The sequence below is a fragment of the Trichechus manatus genome, unplaced genomic scaffold (assembly GCF_000243295.1).
Source record: "Trichechus manatus latirostris isolate Lorelei unplaced genomic scaffold, TriManLat1.0 scaffold00032, whole genome shotgun sequence".
NCBI lineage: Eukaryota > Metazoa > Chordata > Mammalia > Sirenia > Trichechidae > Trichechus > Trichechus manatus.
In genome coordinates this window covers 5,621,150-5,647,243 of record NW_004443968.1, presented here as the reverse complement: position 1 = coordinate 5,647,243, position 26,094 = coordinate 5,621,150, and the positions used below count along the sequence as shown (strand labels likewise).

General features: G+C 39.2%; 1 protein-coding gene across 1 annotated transcript in view; it reads right to left on the bottom strand.

Moving 5' to 3' along the window:
- The window catches only part of ADGRV1 (adhesion G protein-coupled receptor V1), a 687,583-nt gene that overhangs the window by 354,271 nt on the left and 307,218 nt on the right, over positions 1 to 26,094 (bottom strand). The window contains exons 74-81 of the mRNA XM_023730073.1: positions 24,813 to 24,987; positions 22,218 to 22,353; positions 18,682 to 19,787; positions 14,667 to 14,784; positions 13,615 to 13,786; positions 10,528 to 10,770; positions 1,414 to 1,821; positions 705 to 733 (exon numbers count right to left, since the gene is read on the bottom strand). Of these exons, the coding sequence (XP_023585841.1) occupies positions 705 to 733; positions 1,414 to 1,821; positions 10,528 to 10,770; positions 13,615 to 13,786; positions 14,667 to 14,784; positions 18,682 to 19,787; positions 22,218 to 22,353; positions 24,813 to 24,987 (2,387 nt within the window). The remainder of the gene's footprint in view (positions 1 to 704; positions 734 to 1,413; positions 1,822 to 10,527; positions 10,771 to 13,614; positions 13,787 to 14,666; positions 14,785 to 18,681; positions 19,788 to 22,217; positions 22,354 to 24,812; positions 24,988 to 26,094) is intronic.

The following is a 26,094-nucleotide window of genomic DNA, read 5'->3' as shown; positions in this document are numbered from 1 at the left end:
GAACCCACCAGCAGCTCTACAGGGGGCAAAAGACCTGGCAAACTGCTTCTGTAAAGATTACAGTCCAGTGGCGTCACTAGGGGTGTGTGTGTGGGGGGGGGGTGCTGACCACACGCCCTGACACTATCAGAGGGGATGACCCAAGGGTCCACAGCGGCGATGGGTGGGCTGACGCCACTGGGGGTGGTGGTGAGGCCACCAAGGTAGTTGTCACCCATCACCCAGTGCAGTAACTCATCATCACCACCACCCCCATCACTTGCCAGTCACTAGGGTTGGTGTCACCCAGTGCTGTAACTCATCACCACCACCACCTCCACCCCCCCCACCATCACCCTCCAATCAGGGTGCAGTCAGCCAGGTCATGGTGCCTGCCACTGGGTGGAGAGGAGGGTCTCCACCTTAGCCAATGGGAGGGGAGCAGCTGTGGAGAGCCATGGGGAGCAGGACCAGACCAGGCCACTCCACCAGGGGGTTTCGCAGGCCAGCCCCACCCAGCCCAGGTGGGAGGGAGGGTGACACCCTGATACTGACTTGGTGACATCAACCCTAGTGACATCACTGTTACAGCCTAGGAAACCCTATGGGGCATTCTACTCTGTTCTATAGGGTCGCTATGAGTCGTAATTGACCTGGTGGCACACAACATGTTAAAAAATACAATATTTCTAAGTTTATATGTACATACTGAGAACTTTTTATACTTGAATACAAATATGTTGATAAGAAATACCTTGATAAGAAAACCCAAAATAAACCCTTACAGGAGTCTTTTCCTTTAGTAATTATTTTTTTCAGGTTTTTTTTTTTTTAAATTTGTAATTCTTAGAATATTACATGACCATTTAATTCCATCATTTGCAGAGGTGGAAATTAGTAAAGATGTTAAATATAAAAGCTAGTTGGTCCAAGTCCATGCCAACCGGAAGGCCTGAAACTATCTGAGTATTCCTTTATCCTCCATTTCTGTGAGAGTTTTCCCTGCCCAGAAGGAGCCATGAACAAGCAGAGGGCAACAGCTTCTTTCCTTTGGCACTTCAACTAAAAGAACTATGTGGATAATCTAGTCCAACTCTTCTTTTTATGTAATCCGAAAACTGAGGCATATTTCCCAAAGTTAATCAGCCAGTTTCTGAAGAATCAGAAGAAGGAGCCTGTAGTTTCTGAAACCTGATGCCTCTTTTCAGACTCTGGGCTGTCACTGTTGTAGTGAGCACAGCAGTACCAGGTTACTTACCATTCTCCAGTTTAAGACCAAGTTTTCCAAAAAGACATCAGCCACATCCAAGAAAAAGTGGACTCTCAGATATTATGAATTCCATTCTTATGTTCAGAAACTTCATTCCATCATAATTGCATTATAATTTATATAATAACTGACACCAACTGCTTACATCTGCAAAGACCTCTTACCTTTTCTATTAAATGCAAAATGGCGCTGAGCTGTTCCTCTGTGTTCTCCGTGGCCACTTTCATGTTAATGTTGTGGAGCACTCTGTTGACAATGTCACTATCCAGGGGCTGGTGCAGCTGGTCTGCAAGCCCCCAGACAGCCTGAGAGTCCGAGTCAGAAACGAGAGTGATGTTGGCAGTCCCGTATAATTTATCGATTCTGGCCCCACCTTTTGGGTCAAAAAGCACAATCTGGAAGCGTTTAGGAAATGGATTTAAAGATGTTGTCTCTGGGGTTAGGATGACGTCCACTACGGTGTTTCTCTGTCCAGGTTCAAACACTAACGTGCCTTCAGTTCTCACAAAATCCTTACCAGAAATAGCTGGAGATATGAGAGTATGGCCGATTGTTTCAGCACTCCTCAACTCCTAGAAATTAAACAACACCACTTAAGTGAACCTATAACATCTCTGATCTTGTTCTAAACAAATTCTTACTATTTAAGCAAATTCTATTTCTCTTAAGTAAAATGATGAGCAATACCAACACTACTACTAAAACCTGAGGGTTTTAGTTTTTCTAAACCCCTAAGATAAATTAGAGGGAAAAACACGTGTCATTCAGTGATGGGGTTAGGAAAGATAGATGCTTTTCAGAGAGGATAACAAAGAAACACGAATTCAAGGTCAGGGAACAGACTGAGAAAGGGAATTAGAAAAGAAATACCACTATTCCCTCTTACAGAATTTCTCCATTTGTGAATGCACTAAAAATTGTGAGTGCACAGCTCTAAATAACCCATAGTGTAAAATATAAGTATCAAGGAAAAGATGATATATTTACTTTTTAATTCATACCTAGAAATTTTCTTGGGGGGGGGGGCGGTAAGGAGGGAGTAGGGAGAAGACAGAGGGAAAGGAGGAGGAAGCTAAAGAAATCAGCCTCTTGTTATTTACACTTAGATATGGAACTATCCTAAGAAATAAGGTTTTTAAAAGTATTTTGGCAAGTGCAGCATGAGCACATAGTTAAGGAAGAAGCAAACAAATGTGTATTTATTTACTTCTGAGCTAACAAATAGGTGGCATATAGGGATGCAGCTGGGAATAGCAGAATACCTATTCTAGTGGATGAGATAGACAGTGTAAAGGCTATGGAATTAACAATGTAATTTTACATGAAGATGAGTTCTACAAAGAAATATAAACGGGTAAGGGGATGTAGGGTGATAGTAAGGGTACTATTTTAGATAAGGCTGGTCATGGAAGGTCTTGAAATGATATTGGAACAGACACCTCAGCGAAGTAAGGGAACAGGCCATGTGAGGATCTGGAAAAAATATTTAGGCAGAAGGAACAGCAATTGCAAAGGTCCTAACATGGGGACCATCCTGGAATATCAGAGGAAGACCAGAAGGCCAGTGTGACCAGAAGAAGGAGAAGAGTGCTAAAAGCTGCAGCTAGAGAGGTGGACAGGGGTTAGATTGTGTAGGTCATTATTCTAAGTGTGGCAGGAAGATACTGCTAGATTTGAGCAGGAGAGTAACACATTTTGTTTTATATTTTCTTGAGTGTTCTGACTATTGTTTATGGTTAGGTTGTAGCAAGAGATGAACATGGAGGAACAGAGAAAGGATAGGTGGTTTTTGCTCTACTGTACGCAAGAAGTAATGTTAGCTTGGAATAATGTTATATGAGTGAAAAGAGTGAGACGTTTTCAGATTGTGAATATATTTTGAATGTAGCATCAGTAGGACTTTCTGATGAATTCAATGCTGGGTGCAGAAAAAGAAAAGATTGAGCTTAACTCCTAGCTGTTTGCCTGATTAACTAGATGAATGGTATAAACCTGGGATAAATTTTGTTAAGAGCAGAAATCAAGAGTTATTTATTATAAATATTAAATCTGAGATGCTTTTTAGACGTTCAAATTAACATTTCAAGTAGTAGCAATAAAATATATGAGCTTGGATCAGGGAAGAGACAAGGCTAGAGATGAAAATTTGGGAGTCATCAGTTGATAGATGATATTTAAGGAACAAGACTGGAGGATCTAGCCAAGGGAGTGAATCTTGGCTGGACCCCAACATTTACTGGTCAGGAGAAGCCAACAAAGGTGACAGGAAGGAGTTGCCAGAAAGGTAAGAGGAAAAACAGGAAAGTGTGGTATTCCAGAAGCCCAGAGAAGATTTGCATAACTCATGAAGGAGGAAGAAGTGTTGTCAAAAACTGAAGCTCAATGAAGAGGACGGCTTTTCAAGAGCACATTCAGTGCAATGGTGGAACAAAAAGCTTTACTGAAGGGAGTTCAAGGCAGAATGAGTGTAATATTTAGGACAGACTATATAACCTGAACAATGCTCTAACTGAAATGACTAAAATATTGGGTACAATATTAAAAACATCTTTGAAATGTACTGTGAGGCTGTTAAGAAAGGAATGAACTATGGGGCCAAAAATGGGTTAAAGTATTACTGGTATCTATGAGTCAGAATCCACTCGAAGGCAATGGGTTTATGGGTTAAGGCACTGCCATGAATACTCTTTGCTAAGTCTATAATTGCAGGGTAAAATGACAAACTGGATATTCATGAAGATATATTGTTCATAAATAAGTGTCCTTTATGAGTTACATGCTAAGAAAAGCATGTGTTTTTCAAGGAATTACTTATGAATAATATAGAAAGAATATAAATGAATATGATAGAGATATTGACATTCAGTTTGTTTGTTTTTTGGCAACTTCAATTCCCCTTTCATCTGAGTGTATGAACCAGTTGAAAATGTGGCTCAAATCTCACTATCATCTGTTCTTCTTCTCCAGTTCCCTTCTTCTACTCTTCAAAGTAGTGAACATATGATGATATATATTTTGTGGGAGAAAAGGAAGAATACAGCACTTTTTTTTTTTTTACTCATTTCTCTTCCTATCTTACACTCAAAACAAAAATATTAAATCTCCCCACTATGAATCAAAATACTTCTCTTTCAATTCACACCACTTCAAGGCTGATTAGAATGAAGTTTATTTTTAGGGTGTTATATAAAACAGGCAAAAGCCCTAGTGGCACAGTGGTTAAGCACTCGGCTGCCAGACAAAATGTCAGCAGTTCAAACCCACCAGCCACACCATGGGAGAAAGATATGGCAATCTGCTTCTGTAAAGATTGTAGTCCTGGTAACCCTCTGGGGGAGTTCTACTCCGTCCTATAGGGCAGCTATGAGTCGGAATTGACTCTATGGCAACAACTATATAATAGTTTCGTCTCTTCTTTGCTGAGCTGTGAACTTTGTCACAGAGGCAAGCTATTCTACCTGGAAAGCTTCCAAGACAGCTCAACTCCCATCCTTCTATCTCTGGCTCATGTGGCTGCTACAACATATTTATTATATATATATTTTATGCCCAGAAGGTTCTACTTGTTTGAGCCACCCAGTATTAGTCACATAACCAAGCACATAATAAACTAGACTTTATAACAAAACTTTGTAACACTGAAGCCTAAGGGTCACCAGTGTTGGAATCCTGAAACAATGCTGCTATGGACTGGATTGTGTCTCCCCAGAAATATCTTGAAACCCTAACCCCTGTTACTTGTTGTCTTAGGCTGGGTTCTCTAGAGAAGCAAAACTAGTGAAGTGTCTCTCTCTCTCTCTCTATATATATATATATAGAGAGAGAGAGAGAGAGAGAGACAGATTATATCAAGGAAATGGCTCTTGCAGTTGTAGAGGCTGGAAAGTCCCAAGTCCGTGGGTCAGGCTGGCAGCTTCTCTTGACTCATGTAACTTCAGGGGCTGTCGAACCCAAGATTGGCAGGTCAGACAACAAGCCTCTAGTTCACAGGCTGCAGAAGCCGATGAATCCCAAGATTGGCAGGTAAGATGCTCGCTCGAGTCCCAAGAACCAGAGGTCAGACAAACAGGAGCCAGCTGCAGGATCCAGAGTGAGCAAAAGCCCACAAGCCTTGCCAGAAAGTCCACTTATACTGGACGCAGGCCACACCCCCAAGGAAACTCCCTTTCAACTGATTAACTACTCACAGTAGATCCCATCACGGAGGTGATCACACTATATCAGATCTCATCATGGAAGTGATCACATCATACAACTGCCAAACTACATCAAATTGCCAAACCACTGAGAATCATGGCCCAGCCAAGTTGACACACAACCTGAACAATCACAGTCTACCCCTTGTCAACCTGGCACCTGTACACATCTCCTTAAACCATACATAATCTGTGAATACAGACAATTATAAAGTCACACTTGCGCCTAACATGATAAAACTAAGATGCATAAAACCAAAAACGCACTAGTGCTGTTTACGCATTATATTTTATAAGTGAAGAGAACAAAAATCTTTGATGCACACATACAAGGAAGAAATATTCATAATAATTACAGTCCTTGTTACTGCAACTGGTCACATGGTCGTAACTGGAATTTAGAACTACTTTCTTCCACCACCTACTCCATTTTGCCCTCAGCAAGCACCTCAGCAAGTCGTGGTTCTTTGCCTGGTGGGGTGACCCAAACCTTCATTCTTGAAGGGTCTGAGCCATTAGTAGTCATGTCAGAATTGGGTTGCTGTTGTTTTCCATTGACTTTAATCACAGGGCATGGTAGTACTAAGAGACGCCCTAAGGGATCTCCTGCATTCCAGGTGTACTCTTCTTTACCTCCATTCTGTAATATCAATCTAATTTCATCTTAGTAATCAGGATCAATCACACCAGCCAATAAGGTAACTACCTTTTTTTCCTGTTGATCCAGAGGCATAAGGAGCCCAAAGTGGCCAGGTGACATTCTTCACTTCCAGTTCAATGAAATCAGTGATTTGTCTCCTGGTGAGAACATTCCTCCCTCTGGAACTAAGATTTCTAGACCTGTAGAGCGTAGGGTCGTGGGGACGGGAAGCAAAAATTTTGCAAGTAGAACTGCAATTGGAGTCACCACCTGGTTGAGTTTTTGATAATCCGCTGTTATTCTCCAAGATCCATCTGTTCTTTGCACAGGCCAAATAGGCAAGTTGAATGGGGATGTGCTGGGAATCACCAACCCTGCATCCTTCAAGTCCTTGATGGTGGCAGTAATCTCTGCATTCCCTCCAGGTATGCGGTATTGCTTTTGGTTTACTATTTTCCTAGGTAGGGGCAGTTCTAATGGCTTCCATTTGGCTTTTCCTACCATAATAGTCCGTACTTTACTTGTCAGGAATCCAATGTGGGGTTCTGCCAGTTGCTGAGTATATTTATTCCTATTATGCATTCTGGAACTGGGGAAATCACTACAGGATGGGTTCAGGAACCCAATGGACCTACTGTGAGATGGACATGAGCTAAGACTCCATTAATAACCTCATCTCCATATGCCCCCACTGACTGGTGGGCCACAGTGACATTCTGGGTCTCCTGGAATTAGTGTCAGTTCAGAGCCAGTATCCAGTAATCCCCCAAAAGTATGATTATTTCCTTTTCCCCAATGAACAGTCACTCTTGTAAAAGGCCATAGATCCCTTTGGGGAAGGCTAGGAGAAAAATTAACAGTATATATTTTTAGCACTTAGTGGAGTCTTTCCTCAAGTGGACCTGGCCTCCCCTTCACTCAAGGGGTTGTGAGTCCCTAAACTCGATCAAGTCTGGGAATTGATTGAGGGGCTGTAACTCTCTATTCTGGTGGTTTGAGTTAGACTGCTATTCACTTGACCTAAAATTCGTCTGCTTATAGATAAAGTAAACATTTAGTAGATTTACTATCTGTATTACTCTTAGGGGCACCATGACAAGGCAGCCAATGCCGTAAGTCCATATGAGTCAGACTATTCTGATTATTGCTTTGACTCTGCTGTCCATTATGGTAACCATGCCCACCTTGTCTTTGTTGACTGACTGCTGCCACTTGGCCCTCACCACCACAGGGTCCAATGAGCCCCATTGTCATTAGGTATCTTAATTCAGTTAGGGCAGTTCCCAGTGTCAAATCTAACTTACATAAAATAGCAATCGTAGCAGTCTTTAAGGATGGTGGGGCCCCCTTCACAAATTTGTTCTTCAGCATTGTGGTCAAAGGTGTGTCCTCTGGGCACTCCATGTGTGGGTCTGTCAGTCTAACCTGAATAATACACTGTAATATGACAATTTCCCTAAGCCTTTGGAAACCTTCTTATACAGTATACCAAGACAGGTCTGGTACTTAAACTTGTTTTAGTATAGGCCACCGTGTAATCCATGCTTCAGTGACCCAACAGAATAAACTATTAGATCCTTTCCTAACTTCTCGAGCTGAACACTGAATGAAGAATCTGTGCTCAGTGAGCCCATATCAACAAACTCAGACTTATCCATCTTTATGTTCCTTCCACCATTATCCCACACCCTTAATAGCCATTTCTACATATATTCCCAGGTTTCTGTTTGTATCTATTAGAAAAGTCAAACAGTTCTTTTGGAGTGTAGTGTACCTCCTTCTGGGTCACACTTTGTACTTCACCTTTTGGGGATGGCTGAGACAAGTCTAGTTATAGGTCCTGAAGCCAAATGGGTGGTAGGGATGTGTTTTGAGAACATTCAGCGTAGTCTTGTAAGGCATCTGCCTCAAGTGATGCCTCAGACAAAGGCTCTTCAGACACATCTGGGTTAATCTTATCAGATGGGAGTGGAGAGGCTAATGGTTTTACTGGGGAGGGTGGCTTAGCAGACAAAAATGGAGTAATCTTTTCAGATGGGAGTGAGAGGGCTGGTTCTGTTGGCAGGAGTAATTCAATGGAATTTAGGGGCTCAGTGTCTCCAGCTTCTAGATTATATGCCCATACATCCCCATCCAATGTTTCAGGATCCCATTTCTTCCCAATCAATGCCCTCACTTTTACTTCAGACACCACTCGAGGTTGAGAATTCAGTTAGTGTTGTAATTCAGCCACCCTTACAATAAGACTCTGGTTTTGGTTTTTGGCAATATCAGCTCTGTTACTACAAGAAATAAGGCTTTCTTTCAAGGCACAAGTGGAAACTTTGAGGTAATTTATGTGGTGCTTGAGCTTTGACTCTGAAGCCCTGAGCTAATCTCTTTCTTTCACCACTCTGTCTGGCAAAAGTAGGACCAACCAACTAGCTTCCTTATACTTCTCATTATGACAAAATTGTAAAAGGTATCAAACATGCAATCACCCAGAGCCTCACCTTTCACCAATACCTGATTTACTGATGGTGATATTTTGCATATTTCTATTGCCACCTCATGCCATGGATTAGCACTGCCCTCTTTACTACTGGAAGCAGAGTCATCTACATCTTTAAGACTAACTAGACTTGAGAACCAATTTAGAAAATTCATCCTTACAATTTTGTTTCTCCAGAACCACTCTCAGTATCAAAAGTCTTAGGCTGGGTTCTCTAGAGAAGTAAAATCAGTAAAACATAGAAATACATATATATACAGAGATTTATATCAAGGAAATGGCTCACACGGTTGTAAAGACTTGAAAGTCCTAAGTCTGTGGGTCAGGCTGAGGCTTCTTCTGACTCTTGCAGCTTCAGAGGCTAGCAAACTCAAGACTGGCAGGTGAGACAACAGGCCTCTGGCTCACAGACCGCAGAGGCTGACAAATCCCAAGATCGGCAGGTAAGCTGCTAGCTCAAGTTCCAAGAACTGGAGGGCAGATGAACAGGAGCCAGCTGCAGGATCCAGAGCGAGCAAAAGCCCACAAGCCTTGCCACAAAGTCCACCTTTTATTGGATGCAGGCCACACCCCCAGGGAAACTCCTTTTCAACTAATTAACTACTCACAGCACATCCCATCATGGAAGGGATCACATTATATCAGATCTCATCATGGAAGTGATTACATCATTATACGACTGCCACATTACATAATTGCCAAACCACTGAGAATCATGACCCAGCCAAACTGACATACAACCTTAACAATCACACTTGTGAATGTGATCTTGGTTTGAAAGAGGGTCTTGGAAGATGTTGTCAGTTAACAAGCGATCATACTTAAACATCGTAGGTCTTAATCCAATATGACTGGTGTCTTCATAAAAGAGAAGAGACACACAGAGGGAAGATGGACATGTGAAGGCGGAGTCAAAGATGGAGTTGTGCTGCAACTGCAAGCCAAGAAACACCAAGGATCACTGGCCATCACCAGAAGTTAGGAGAGAAGTATGGAACAGATACTCCCTCAGAGACCTCAGAAGGAATCAACAATGGCGAACACCATGATTTTGGACTTCTAGCCTCCAGAACTGTGAGACAATAAATTTCTGTCATTTTAAGCCACCCAATTTGTAGTACTTTGTACAGTAGCCCTAGTAAACTAATAAAAGGGGAAATGGCAGCATTAACCTTATGGAGGTTTTCAAATTGTGGGATCCCTGGAACTGTATGATTCAAGGAAAAAATGAAAGAGCACTAAGGTGGGTAAGCTTCAGTCCCCACAATTGTGCTTCCAGTTGAGTAGATACAATTTTTTGTACCTTAATAGGCCAGGATTTTGATACTAAAACAAAATTTAAAAAATACTGCTAGAAAGGTGCATGGGTGTTGTTTGGATCAAGCTCCGAATCTGGTCACGAAGCATGATGTAGTATTACTGTATTGGGTCCCTGGATGCCCATCAACTCCCTCTCTGTCAGTTGATGTCCCATAGTAGGATGGATTGTGAAAAAATGGGCAGTGAGAACTTATGAACTCATAGCTTTGAAGAAACATACCCATCAGTGAGTTTTTGAAGCTGCAAAGAAGTAAAATTTTCAACTAGTTCAGATATAAACCTTAAGAAGGATCCTTACTTTTTCCTTCCGGTCTTGTACAATTACATTATAAAGCGCTTTTAACTGTTTTGAAATTTTCTAGAACAGATTTATGTAAGAAAAATGCATTGTATAATCAATCAACTTTGTCAAAGAAAAACTGGAAAGCCTATCAGTTGAACACATGATCTAAGTATTATCAATAAATGAAGAATTGAGCTGTTTAAAGGATAAACTTAATATAAATTAATATGATGGGAATTACAATGGTATTGTCAGAAAACAGTGTATATACAATTATTCCGTTTCATGACACTTGCTATAGTTAAGTAAGAAAACCTTAACGTGTATTAATATATTTTCCATGCTTACCTGGGTACTGTAGTTAACAGATATCATTAGTGCTGGCCCAGAATCTCTAGCCACCTGCAAACTGATTAAAGTGGACTTCTTATGAGCCACTGCCAGCCGAGAACCCACAGAAAAATATACAAGGCTTTGAGGTTCATCACCCTGTAAGACTTTAATCTGAGCAAATCTGGCACTGTTGTTTATTGCAGCTCCAGCAGTTACTTCATAGAGCTCCACAAAAAAGTACGTTTCAACTTGAGGTATCTGACAATAAGAAAAAGGAAGAGGGGGAGAGGGGTATTACTAATATATTTCTATTTTTTGGTAATTCTGATATTAACAAATTATATCATTCATATACATAATTACAGAAACAAAAATTCTGTAAAATTATAAAATTAAATTTTTATGTTCGATTACCATGGGATTTATTTTTTTCACTCTCTCTCTAAGAAATACATTACTTTCTCTGGGTGAGCTTCTTATCAGAAAATCAATGTCAGGAGACAGCCTATGTGTACTTCAATATGAAAAAAGACAAAGTATCATTTATTCATACAATGACATACACTTAGTAGTTAAAAGGAATGAACTAATTCAATATTTCCGAACATAGATGAATCTCAAAAACATGATGGTGAGTGAAAATAGCAAGCTGCATAATGGTATGAACAGTATGATATCATAAATGTAAAGTTAGAAATGACACCACATATGCAAGATATTGTTAATGGATACATATTTGTGTCAAGATTTTAAAAACATCATGATAGCAGTTGCCATGAGTAGCGGGATTGGGGCAGGATGAGGAGTTAGATAATCACATTGGAAATATGGAAAAAAAGGAGGTCAGCTTTGTTAGGTTTTATTTTACTGCTTGTATTTTTAATGGGTTTAAAATAAATATTACCAAATACTGATAATGGACAATTCTGTGATTTTATATATTTTTCTAAATTTCCCAAAATTAAGGATCCAATAAATTTAAATTTAATCTGCTGGTTATAGTTTGCTCATGTGTTACCTTGGTTCTTTCACAACAATCTTGAGAATTTTTGTTTCTAAAGCCTGAATTCAACATTACAACATACTGTCAATCATCTGTTTTTACTAATGATTATTCTTACACAAAAAATCTGGAAGTGTTAGCAGTATTGTTCCTCTACTAGCATAACCCAAAGAAGCAAAGTTAATACTTTTTCAACTGTATATTTCATTGCCTAATTTGGTATAATGCATCACCATTATTTATAAGCAAGGGCCTTACTCATCATTTGTTTCATGATCATTTTAATGATAATCATCATATCATGAAACAACACAACAAACCCTTTAGTATTATCCAAGAATAAGTCGTATCTTAGTCACACAGTAAATAAACTTTAATCTCCTTTTGTTGTCTGAAGAAATGTGTTTAGCTTTCCTATAGCACATATCATTCCTTACTTTTGCTGATCAACTGTCAGTAAATATTAAAATATAAAGATAACTGTACTCTTCCCACTTTTGAAAAAGAAATTTAGCAAATACAGTAAACTAAAACACTAGGGAAGTATGGGTAACCATATTTAAGAGCTATTGTTCTCTAATGGCTAAGTGAACTTGAATTCACAAGTTTTTTTTTTTGTTTTTTTTTTTTAACTAAGGATTGCAGTACAATACATTTCCAACAGACTCTTGTCTTTATTTTCCAGTGAAATATTCCTTCCATTGTGATGATGACTAGAACATTACTTAAAACCACTCAAAAGAACATGTTATAATCTCAGTAAAGAATGATCTAAAATTGAACAGTATATAGATGGATGCCAATACATAATTCGACTAGAGACAAAAGAAATCTTCCAGTCTTACAAAGAAATAGTCTACTTAAGCAATATGTCTGAAGCATATTGGGAAACCAAGACTCACTGATCAAATCTGAGCCTCTCTAGACTCCTAAGCCTGACTGGAGGGGGACCTCACAAGAAGTCATTTCATGTGTAACTGCCAGCAGGTCTCTTCCCTGGTTAGGTCACAAGCATTCCAGGATGACAGCAGTAAAGCGGAGCCCTGGTGGTGCAGCGGTTAAGAGCTCCACTGCTAACCAAAAGGTCGGCAGTTCAAATCCACTAGCTGCTCCTAAAGCACAACTTCACAGAAAGGTATGAAAATATGTGTATTACTGTAACCTTAGGAAATGATTAATATAACTATTACAGTAATCCTCAGAAGGTGAAAAAACAAGTAGAGAAATAATGAAAAAAATTAAACCTACAGGATTGTTGTTTTATAACAGGCTTAAGTATAGTCACATGTTTGAAATAATTGTATTTGTGTATGTGTACTCTATTGTTTGAAGTGTTCGGCATGTACAAAGGACCAGTTTTTGTGCATTCATGATATAGTGACCAGTGTTTGCATTAAATATTTGAGTATAATAATTTAAGTAATAGACCAAGAACAGATACAACTGAGCGCTTCCTGGGCACTAAAGAATCAGAATAGTCATTTAAAAAAAAAAAAAAAAAAAGACCACATATGATTGCTAACAACCTTAATGTTCTGTTAGTTCCTCAGTGACAAATACTACTTGAATATTTCAGCTTCTCCTGGAGAGAGGGGGGAATGCCCTTCTCCTGGGTGCTGTGTGCAATGTGCACCAAAAGAAATTTATACAAAGGCCCTCCAAGCATGTTCTCTGTGCTTCTTTGGCAGATCAAAACCTGAACTCCCCACCTACTGCTATAGGAATAGGAAACGTGGAAAATTTCAAATTGATGGATATGAAAGAGGCAAAATCCTAAGCAATCAGAGATAAACTAATATGGCTAAAGATAACTCAAGGAATCATTCACACAATGAACAGCTGGATCATGGGGAATCTTGGAAATGACAAGAAACAAAAAAAGGAGAAGACTGACAGGCTTATTTAAAAATCTTCATAATGTAATAAATGCTAAGTCTGAAGCCTGTTACTTAGCAAAGAGATTTAGACGTTATGGCAAGACAGGACATGAAGAATCTCCACATAAACAATGTGTAAGTTTCAATGAAGTGGTTTCAAAGTGACTAATTGTAAAGGAATATAATTAGAAGTTGACAATACTGTATCTCATCATTTCTTACCTTTTCAGGTTTGAGCTCAATGGTGATAAGACATTCTGTTTGACCCATTACACAGGTCGTGGTCCCTGATACAGACATAAGTTCATCAATCAGGTTCACACCATCTTTCTGGAGCACAGCAGCAGTTTTGTTAAACGAGACTCGCCAAGAGACCTTGACATCTTCAAAGGCCCTATGAGCAAACCAAACCCATACAAATTCAGTAATACACTGTGTTTCTACTGTATCTGACTGTACTTCATCCCAAAGATAACACCTACCATGGATAATGAGGAAAATGACCAATTTTTCTCATTACAGATAAGAAAATAAAGGCATTTCGGTGGCATGCCTTGACCTTAACACTATTCGATATTGAATAAGTATTTACTGAACTACTATGCATCATAATTGTGAAAGAGAATAATATATATTTCCTGCCTACTATGTATCAAAAATTTGAAAATAGAAAATTATAGAGAATCCTTTTGAGCATGTCCTTTAACCACTGAGCATGCCTTTTAATGAGAAATCTAAAGAAAACCACCACTATTAAAAATGGTTGTTATTGTAAAGGTAAAGGGCAAAAGATAACCTGCATTTTCTCAGAATATTTAGGACCAAAATGGAAATGTAATATCTATATGGACATGTATGCACACCCGAGTACATGCATGTGATGAGCATTCAGAAGATAGGTACTATAAAATATTAAGTTACAAACAAAATTTTGGTATCCCAAGTCCCGCTCACAGTAAAATGGTTGTGTATGCAGACTGAAGGGAGAAAAGTAAATATGATGAGGTAATGACCCATATCATAATGTATCTGACAGTTGTATGGTACTTTATGAAGTACAAAACACTCAAGGTAGCCCTAAGTCATAATCATAAATCAAGTGTATTAAATCACAAATTAAAAACTAAAGCATCTGAACCTTGACATATCAAATTCCACTAGACCTTCTTCTGTCAACTTTTCATCCTGCCTCTACCATCTTATGAATTCAAGTTCGATACAGAGTTGACACACAGGGTGGTATATCTTCTATGTGTATATATATATATATATACCTGTTTGGCTGCCTTCTGACAATAAGATCCAGTCTTTTCTTATCAGCTCCTTTACCCAGTTCTAGTCCATTCTGGGACTCCTCACTGAATCCAAAAATGCCATTCTGAAGATCACTCCCTTAATGGAGAAACAAAGGGTTATATTTAAAATGCAAAAGATCTCCAATGCTTCATTAATCTCTCTAGTTCAGGTCGTGTAAAGGCGAGAAATTCATAATTGAGTGGAGGGGGAGCTACAAATTTTAAAGATCTTTACTAAAAATAAACTAGAATCAAAATGATAGTATTAAGGTGGCTAACTTCTTAAGAAGAGCCCTGGTGGTGCAGTGGTTAAGAGCTCAGGCTGCTAACCAAAAGGTTGGCAGTTGGAATCCACCAGCCACTCCTTGGAAACTCTCTGGGGCAGTTCTACTCTGTCCTATAGGGTTGCTATGAGTCGGAATCGACACAACGGCAATAGGTTTGGTTTTGGGTAAACACCTTAAGAAGGTCCTTGGGTGGTGCAAACGGTTGGCACTCAGCTACTAACAAAAGGGTCGGTGGTTCAAACCCACCCAGCAGAGCCTCGGAAGAAAGCCCTGATGATCTGCTTCCATAAATATTACAGCCAAGAAAACCCTACGGAGCTCAGTTCTGCTACACATGCAGTCACCATGAGTTGGAATCAATTTGATGGCAACAGGTTTTAACACCTTGAGAACAGAAGACCAGAAGAAAGAAAATATCAAATTCTACTCCCCACCCGACATACACACAGTCATCTTTCTCTGGTGAGAGGCTATGTTTGGTATTTGACATTTTATATACGTTTATATGTTTATAGTATTTCTTCATAGAATATAAGTTCCACTAAAGTGCAACTGTACTATTCACAGCTATATCCAAGAACAGTGCTCAGCATATTGTAGGTGTTTAATAAATATTTATTGAGTAAACGAACTCCATCTAACTGAATTATGTTTCTACAAGAGAGCTGATCAAAAGACTGTTTATGCTACACATTAGGTTAGTTGTCCCTGAGAAATACGTAGAACTATTAAGGAACTCCTAAGTATCTCCGAGTCTCAGAAACCCCTCTGAGCAACACTTGAGGTTACGGGCACTAAGACGCCAAAAAATGAGGCAATGACCCTAAAGGAATCACCCTCAGAAACGACTTTCTCCATTACCTCGAAATCTGATTCCTGAGGTTCCCAGGACACAGAACTTCTGAAGTTAGCAAAGAAAAAACCACTTAACTGTGCCAATGGAGGAGAGCTAATAGTCACCAGTACTGGATCTATTTCTCAGGTCTAAAGTGAGTTAATGAGGAGTCAGTAGATTAGGGCCATGTATGTGATGAAGCACATTTGTCCTAATGTTTCATGTGTGTTTTGTCTTAGCCAGGTGGCCCACCCGCATCCTCACCAATTAATCACTGCCATCACTTCTTAGTACTGTATTAGAACCTGAAGTCAACTCTTTCTCTTCAGCAGCAATTGTTTTCTAGTCATCTTGGGTGTAAATTTGGACTCTACAAGTAGATTATAGGCTTCTCACAATAGAACTTTCATTTTTTTTCTTTTCCAATGCAATAACAAGTAGTATGGTTCTAATTAAAATAATACTTCCCTTTCCACATCCACAATAATAAATTTGATGTCAAATTTCTAGTAAGATGATTCAACAGTTCTAATGTGCCAGTGATCAAAACCGAAACAAAATAAACTATTTCTTTCCTGATTTATTTTGAAATTTTCTTCTAAAATCTAAATGAGGAAATATTATAAAGGTTAAGAGGAGTCTGCAAAATTAACGATCTAGTTAAAACAGAACTATTACGCTACCAAAAAAAAAAAAAAAACAGGCAGGGAGGAGATGAGAGGAGCATTCATAGGTAGAATAATGGAAAGTTCTTTACTTAGGGTATTAAACTAAAAAAAAAAAAAGCCCACCAAACCCATTGTATCTAATTGATTCCAACTCATAGCGATCCTATAGGACAGAGTACAACTGCTCCATAGGGTTTCCAAGGTTGTAATCTTTACAGAAGCCGACTGCCACATCTCTCTCCCAGGAAGTGACTAGTGTGTTCAAACCACTGGCCTTTCGGTTAATAGCCAAGCACTTAATCACTGTGCCACCAGGGCTTCTCTTAGGGTATTAAGACAATGCAAATGTGCCTGGTGATGTCATCAGGTAAATTACATCATGAGATGTTAGGGCTTGGGTATGGTGGACAGTCAATCATTTGCACAATGTATTCATCAATTCACCTTATATAGGAAAGGTAAACATTAGAGGGTCTAGTCAGGACCTCACAGTGGTCAGCTGAGTGGATATTTACATGATGAATTATGCTCAGAGCTGATGTATGGATAGGCATTGGTATGCCGTACTAATAAAATATGAAAGTACTTCCATTCCAGTTGGTACATAGCTGCTGTCATAAGACCATAAAGAGCCCTCTGCCACGATCCTGACAAGAACCAAATGAGCCAGTAATCAAGGTCCCCATGAGCCAGTAACCAATGGGAGCAATACTTGAAACAGCAAGGAGCCTCCAACATCCATCTTAATCGGTCTGTGCCTGAGCCAAACAAATTGCTAAATATTTTGACTGTCACCCCTGGTAATATTCAAATAATGTAACAAATGATCTATGTCATGGAATGGGAAAGGGGCTGTTGCATGATGAAATTATTTCAATGGAAACATGTAGATGGCAGTTAAGTCAATGTGAATCAAAATCAATAAACTTGAAGAAGAGTAGAATTTAAAATACTCTTCAGAGGAACTATAGGAATAAATGACATTAATTCTTATCAACATAAACTTACAGGGTAACATAAATGGGGTGCTAAAAATTGTGAAATTATAATTGATTGGCTAAAAAAATCAAAATTCTAGGAACCATTAATCCTAAAAGTGGATCACAAAGACGTTTATTCTAAAATTTTCATTTTAGGAGAGGAAAATAAAGCACAGACACTAAATGATTTTTTCAAGGTCTCCCAATTAATGGCTTATCTGGGCCAAAAACATAGACCTCATGGTTTTTAGTGCTCTTCACACTTCACTGTTGAATCATAGGAGCCCTGGTGGCACAACAGTTAAGAGCTCAGCTGCTAACCAAAAGGTTGGCAGTTTGAATCCACCAACCACTCCTTGGAAACCCTATGGGGCAGTTCCACTCTGTCCTACAGAGTCGCAATCAACTCGATGGCAATGAGTTTGGTGGTTTTTTGTTGTTGTTGTTGTTTAGTCATAGCCAGTGTCATCTGAAACTATAAAACACTGTGTAAAATTCACAAATGCCTGTATAAAAGAGCAGAGTATATAAAAATCTTGAGATGGTCTTTCAATACCCTAATTACTGTAACATATTGACAAGCTGAGTTATATCACTTAAGGAAATAGCATATGATTTCAGAGGAAAACTTCAAATTATCAACTAAAGATTTTAAAATAATATGCATGAGGAACTCTTAAAAAATAATTGAATTTTTAAGCTATTTTAATATATATACATATAAAACAGTACAATTGATATATAAACTGCATTGGGTCAAAAGCAGAACAAAAGGAAATAGTTTTAATCTATTTCACAACGAATACAAAGAATTTCCTGACAATGAGATATTTGACTTTACTGAAAATGGTTGGGGAATTTAGAATGGGGTTTCAAAACAGGACAAGCTAGCATGTGTTTGAGTGATTCAATTAAGAATTTTCCAGAGGAAAAAATGGAATTGAGTATTTTTAAGGTTTTCTCTAAGTTGGGTAAGTATGGATTTATAGATTGTATATCTGGCTCTGGGCTAAGTGACATTTACAGTCCATTAAATTCTAGCTAGAACCTCAATACAAGATCATGAATTCATGTCATGGGTCCATGCTAAAGGAAGAAAACAATGTTTTAATGAATATCTATCTAATTCACCCTCTTTGAATACACTTAAGATAGACTGGTCTTATTCCAAATTCTGTATCATAAAAAAAGTATATTTTTATTCCCATCACTTCAAAGATATACCTGTAATAATGACCATGGCAAAAGCTGAAAATCCACTATCATCCTTGCCGTTCACAATCTGTGCTCTCCCTTGAGGATCTGTGAGAAATACATAGAAGAATTCCTGTCCTTCAGGCTCATCATCATCCAAAATTTGAACTGATACTTTTCTTTCTCTTTCTCCATCTAGAAATGTAAGGATAAGAGTTTGTTCTTGAAAATCTTCTTCTTCAATTGCCCATGTTAGGTTGGAAATTCCATAGACATCATGAAAAGGCCATTCATCTGGTTTCTCCTGAGCACATCTTTCCCCAAAGGTTTTAACTGTTATACTGACATTGCCAGCAAACCCACCAGTTCTTCGGATAAGAACTTCAGCAGTATTGAGCGTGCCATTCTTCATCTCCTCTTCAACATAAACAATAGGTGGCCCAAGACTAAATATTCCACAAATAGAAACTTTGGCAGTTACAGTGTCCATAGCAGGCTTCTCAGACATGGTGGATGTACTAGGAAGGGTGACAAGTTTCTCAGGCATGGCAGATGTCCCAGTTGCCTCAGTAACAATGGCAACCATTTCGGTTACCTGTGGGATGGCAGTTATCTTAGTTGTGTCAGGGTGTGTGGTCGAGTCAGTGTCTACAGGAATGAGAGCTGTGTCAACCGCTGCAGCCACAGTTGTCTTGAGGAAAGAAACATCCATTCCTACCAAGCCATCATTATCTAATATCATGATCATTGCAACACTGAAATCTAGATTCAGTCGTGGTCTCCAATAAGCATCAAACTTTTTTAGTCCTCTAATTTCTACTGAAGTTAGATTGATATAAAAAATTTCTTCTATCTCAGGAACCTGATCATTAATAATGGTTATTTCAAAATCAATCTCAGCTTGGAATTTTTTAAAAAGCAGTTCCCCATTCTGAATAGGCTCAAAGTCTTCCAGTGGCTTTGCGCTTCCTGCAGTTGTTTGATAGAAAACTTTAATAAGATCACTGTGGAACCCAAATAGTCTTTGTACGTGTAATCTGATCATGTGTACATCCTCTGACACGATGACATTTCTTGAACTAGGGGAAAACTGAAAGACTCCCATTGGTTCAATTTCAGCAACCGTGAAACCAGATCTGGGGGAAAAAAAAAAAATTAAACCATGAAAGAACTGATGAAAAATAGGTTCTTTTTTCACATATTTAAGATGTTGCTCATGAGGGCTGCATCTTAAAAATGACATACGCTTTCAAATATCATAAAACCCTATTACTTATTGATGAAAATACCAGAGCACAGGAAATGTAAAATCAGGAGCTGCAGTAAAGGGTTTCGGGACCTAACAAGGTTTAGCTAAGTGAAGAGCACATAGGTATCTGGCTTGCTTTTACAGCCATCCCAGAGTAGCTCTCTGAAGGATCTGAAACATCAGGCTCTCTCTTATCGTTAGTATACAGGGTACCAAAAACTCTGTGATGCTCTGGGCTTTATCTAGCTTTTTTTATCTACCAAGTAGAAATAGTTGCTCTGACTAGGAGCAAAATCCTTGCTTCCTCTAGTCAGCCAGTAATGCAACTATCCTCTCACACAAATGTAGCTAAAGTTTTATGTATAAATTGGAACATCCATGATTGAACGATTTATCCTCAGTTTTTTTCTTATGGACTTGTGTTGTGAGCTATGTGTTATGTTAGAGATTACGACTGGTGGCCCATCAACCAGCCTAATTCAGTCCACAGACACATTTTCTTTCCTAACAGCGCATTTTTCTAAATTTGAATGCCTTTAGGGAGAGCACCCCAGGCCCCACCATTCCTATTGTCAAACACCCACACTCAGCACATAGCATATTGGCTAAGAGCACAGTGGACAAGACAGCCTGGGTTCAAATCATGACCATTAACCTTATTAGCTGCATGACACTGGGCTTGTTACATAATCTATATGCATCTCAGCTTCTTCCTCTATAAAATGGACTAATAATAGTACCTACCTCACAAGGTGGTTGATGCAAAGAGTATATATACATTAAAACAATGCCTGGCCTAGGGTAAGCACTATGAAACTGTAAGCTATTATTGTTGTTGTTAAAGGCATTTGATCTTATGGCCCTGAAATATGTTCTGTGACCAAACACTGTTTAAATGGCATATGTAGAATATAAAACCATATTCAATGCTGCTTACCTATATCCTGCACTCACAAACTTGGATACTAAAACACAAGCTGGTTTTGCCCACAATTTTCTCCATCTTACAAATAAGTAAACTGAAAGCACAGAAGGATCAAGTAGCATTGCCATAGTCACACAGTAAGAAAGTGGTAGACCAAAAAAAACCAAACCTGTTGCCATCGAGTCGATTCCAACTCATAGCAACCCTATAGCCAGGATTAAATCCACGAGTCTGGCTCTCAGGCCTGCCCTCTGTTAATCAAGCTCATCCCAGTAAAAGGAAAAGTAAAAAAAAAAAAAAAAAAACTTTGCCAGTTCATTTTTTTTCAAAATTTATATCAATTTTCCAGCTTTATGATCCCTTGTTAACATCCTCCACATTTTCCCTCTTTTAAAAAAGCTAGAAAATTGAAAAATAATCACTGAATTGTGCAAATACAGGGTAATAGTTAAAAACATAAGTGCTAGAGATAAATGGCCTGTGTTCAAATCCAGACTCCTTCCTTTACGAGCTATGTGATCTCAGAAAAGTTAATTAACTTCTCTGTGTTTTAGGTTCTCTTTCTATAAAATGGGATACTAATAGCACCTAGATGGGGCATGGATTAGTTGATTGTTGTAATTATTATTTTTCTAGTGGCCCATAATATTGTAACCCACAAGCTCCCCAAGAGCAGAGTTCTCTGATTATTTTTGAAATGTGTAATGGATACCAGTAGAAAGACCCCTGTAATGGCCTATGTGTATAAATGACCCATGTACAGATGACAGTACTCAACTGTCCTTGCTCCAGTTGAGAGGGGGAAAAATAAAGCATAATTCAAAATATTACAATTGATGTAAAAACACTAATTGTATTATTTTTTCTTACTGTTTTCCTTATTTATTAAAATCAATATTATAAAAGCTACTAGTACCAGTTGCTATCGAGTCAATTCCAACTCATGGTGACCCTACATGTGTCAGAGTAGAACTGTGCTCAATAAGGTTTTCAGTGGCTGATTTTTTGGAAATAGATGGCCAGGCTTTTCTTCTGGGGGGATTGAACCTCCAACTTTTCAATTAGTAGCTGAGCACATTAACTTTTGCTCAGAGTTAACATTTGCACAACCCAGGGACTTCTCGTTTACCCTAGACTAATTCTCTTGAGATCAAGATAAACTCTCTTTAAGGCCAGCAGTGGGTGTGACTCTCTTGAAAGAGAGTTCCTGCTCCTTCGTGGTATTCTTGGCATACAGGCCATACCATGCTGACCCCTGCTCTCCCCTGCACTAAAACTTTTTGCATCTGCCTTGAGGAAAGTGATCTCCATGACTTCTTCTGTCTTGACCAATACATTCCAGATAACATATTCCTCAGAGAACTCCTTAGTTGAGAATCGGGTTGCTCTTACCGAAGTTGAGCTCCACCTGGTACACTGCTCTGCACTCCTGAGAGGTGAACAACAAAGGCTTCTGGTCGACCAGGGCTTGGAAATGTCCACAGCACAACTCCTTTACTGTGCTCACCATGAGAAAATGAAAGGCTCCCTGAAAGCAAACATGAAAAGTAAAGGAGGGTATCACTCTTTAGTTCTTACACTAGGATTCAAGTCTTAAAAATGCAGTGAAATAGTTTCTTTTCCAAAATTCTCTTCCAGTCCACAAAAGATAAAGTATAATGATTGTATTAAAAAAGAGGGTTTGGGGGTGGGGATGTAACTAAATTCCTAGAAAGCTCCCTAGACCACACAAACTTTGCCTTCAATCCCTGTCTGCCTGCATTTATCTATTTTCGTTCAATAATAAAATCTAGCAGTGGAAAGAGAATGAAGGTAGGCAGGCTTTCATCTGAATTTGGTGTTAGGCAGGCTTTGCTTTGAATTCTTGCACCAGCATATATTTTAGAGGTTCATATTGAAGTAGTTTGGGGTGCTGTAGCATAATGTATTTTACCTTCAATTACTTCAGAAAAAAAATCATAAATATGGTCGAATGTTAACAACCATTAAATCTAATTGGTGAGTTTAAGGGTGTTCACTGTACTAATCACTTTACTTTTCATTATGTTTGAAAATTTTTATTATAAAAGCTCAAACACCTGAAAAAAAAACTGCCTGAAGATATCAATCTATTGTTTGGGAACTCCTGTTATTTTAGTTTATTCAACTTGTTAATAAATTGACTAAACTTTTGAAGATTAATTGTATAAATAAGCACAAAATCACACATGAACTCATAAAGAATATTATTTCTACAAATGAATTTTTTACAGACCTACTAAGTGGCTACTAATGCAAACAAAAGGAGCTGTGTGTATCACCCAAAGAGGGAAAAGGCACAGAAGGGGGAAATATTAGTGTTTCTGAGGTAGAAAGGGCTAGAAAAGGGACAAGAAGATCATTAAACACCTTTAGCTAAGGGGATGTGCCCAAAGGACAATAAAGAGGAGTCAGTATTTGATAAGTTAGAACAGGGGTCCCCATCCAGTAGTTAAAGAAACCCCAGTAGAAGGCAGTTCTAGTGCTATTACTGTGGTGTCTCTCAATCAAGCATCTAAACTTACTCTTTTTATATTACAGGGATTTTGGTTGGGATTAGAAGGTGACATAACAATGCTGACATTCTGACTGTCCGTTGTCTTCATGCCCATCTTCTAAAAGACTATAGTTTTCATTACTTCTTCTCTCTCAATGATGCCAAGATTTTGTGGAGCCCTGGTGGCACAGTTGTTAAGAGCTTTGCTGCTAACCAAAAGGTCAGCAGTTCAAATCCACCAGCTGCTCCTTGGAAACCCTAGGGGGCAGTTCTACTCTGTTCTATAGGATTGCTATGAGTCAGGATTGCTATGAGTCAGAATCAACTCGACAGCAATTTTTTTTTTTTAAAGGTATGAACTGGAGCCCTGATGGCGCAGTGGTTAAGAGCTCAATTGCTAACTAAAACGTCGGCAGTTCAAATCCATCAGCCACTCCTTGGAAACCCTATGGGGCAGTTCTGCTCTGTCCTATAGGGTCTCTATGAGACAGAATATACTCCAAGACAACAAGCTTTTTGGTTTGTAATGTATGAACTGAGCAGTCTGCTTGTTGTTGCCACTGTTAGCTGGTAGCTGCCATCCAGTTGGCTCCCGACTCATGGTGACCCCATGCACAGCAGGATCAGACCGTTGTTATTCATAATTTTCCAAGTAGACTTCCAGGCCTTTTTTCCTAATCTGTGTTAGTCGGTAAGTTCCAGCATCATAGCAACATGGAAGCTTCTACTGATAGATGAGTGGGGGCAGTGCCTCAGGTGCATTGGCCAGGAACTGAACCCAGGTCTCCCACATGAAAAATGAGAATTCTACCACTGAACCACCACTGCCCTCCAACCAGTTGCTGTCAAGTCGATTCCGACTCATGACAACCCCATACGTGTCAGAGTAAAACTGTGCTCCACAGGGTTTTCAGAAGTAGATCACCAGGCCTTTCTTCCAAGGTGCCTCTGGGTGGATTCAACCTCCAACCTTTCGGTTAGCAGCCAAGTATGTTGACTGCACCATCCAGAGACTCTGCAGTCTGCTTAGTGACCACTATTTTGGGGAGAGGTATGAAGTTTTCAATTTGACTGAATAAGGTTTCTCTCATTCTCACCAAGCAGCCTGCACACCCTCATCGTGTAAATATGGGAGTACTACACTAGAAGACCAGGAGCCCTGGTGGTACAGTGGTTAAGCACTCGGCTGCTAAATAAAAGGTTGGCAGTTCAAAGCCACCGGCCGCTCCACAGGAGAAAGACATGGCAGTCTGCTTCTGTAAAAATTTACAAACTTGGAAACCCTATGGGGGAGTTCAATTCTGTCCTATAGGGTCACTGTGAGGTGGAATCAACTCGATGGCAATGGGTTTAGTTTTTATACTAGAAGACAACCATTGCAGGGTCCAGAGTAAGTATATCCTAAGAAAATTAGTTGCCAATTACACATCTCCATGTTCTACGAGGCTAATCAGAGAAAAACTACAACTCACCCAGTTTGGGGGTCATGTTGCCAACAACAATGAATTCGGGGATTTCTATCCCGGGAGCATATCCAACAGTCCAGGCAACCGTGAGAGAGCCATAAGTGCCTCTCCTAGAAACCACAACACGGCTAGTCCCAGAGGCGATGTCCGTAAGTTGAAAAGCAGTAGATTCAAATCCAACCTAAAGAAAAACATGCTTAGAATATTTTATTTCTCTCTAGAGTTTTCTATTTTCTGAAACAGCAGGTTAAATATCAACTTTCTCTTTGTTTATAAAGTATATTTTCTTTTGTTTTAAAATATATTTGTTTAAAAAGGGAAATATTTAAGAAATGACATCTAAGGGTTGAAAATCTATTTTATCAGATTATAGTTGCTAATCTTATTTTCTTTATCAAAATGTAATCCTTGGAGTGAACAATATCCGAAAATGTAATTATGGCTAAATAAAAGAAAAAGAGAAAAAGCTTGCATTTTATTTATTTTTCTTTTTTTTTCCATTGTTGTAGTCTAAATGAAGTTTACATTCCAAGTTAGTCTCTCATACAAAATTTTATACATACATTGTTATGTGACCCTAATTGCTCACCCCATTCTGCAACAGCACACTCCTCCTTTCTGTCCCTGATTCCCCATGTCCATTCAACTAGCTCCTAACCGTCTCTGCCTTCCCATCTCACCTCTGGACAGAAGCTGCCCCTTTGGTCTCTTGTATCTACTTGAACTAAGAGACACACACTTCATGAGTATCACTTTATGTCCCACAGTCCAGTCCAATCCCTGTCTGAAGAGTTGGCCTCCAAAATTGTTTTAGTTCTGGGCTGATAGAGAATCCAGGGGCCATGCTTTCCAGGGTACCTCCAGTCTCAGTCAGACCATTAAGTCTGGTCTTCATACTAGAATTTGGGTTCTGCACCCCTCACTTCTCCTGCTCCGTCATGGACTCTCTGTTGTGTTCCCTGTCAGGGTGGTTATAGGTGGTAGCTGGGCACCATCTAGTTCTTCTGGTCTCAGGCTGATGAAGTCTCTGGTTTATGTGGCCCTTTGTGTCTCTTGGACTAATACTTTCCTTGTGTCTTTGGTGTTCTTCATTTCCTTTACTCCAGGTGGTTGGGACCAATTGATGCATCTAGATGGCCACTTGCAAGCTTTTAAGACCCCAGATGCCACCCACCAAAGTAGGATGCAGAGCATTTTCTTAATAAGCTTTGTTATGCCAATTGACCTAGATGTCCCCGGAAAGCATGGTCCCCAGACCCATACCCCTGCTACTCTGTCTCTCAAAGTG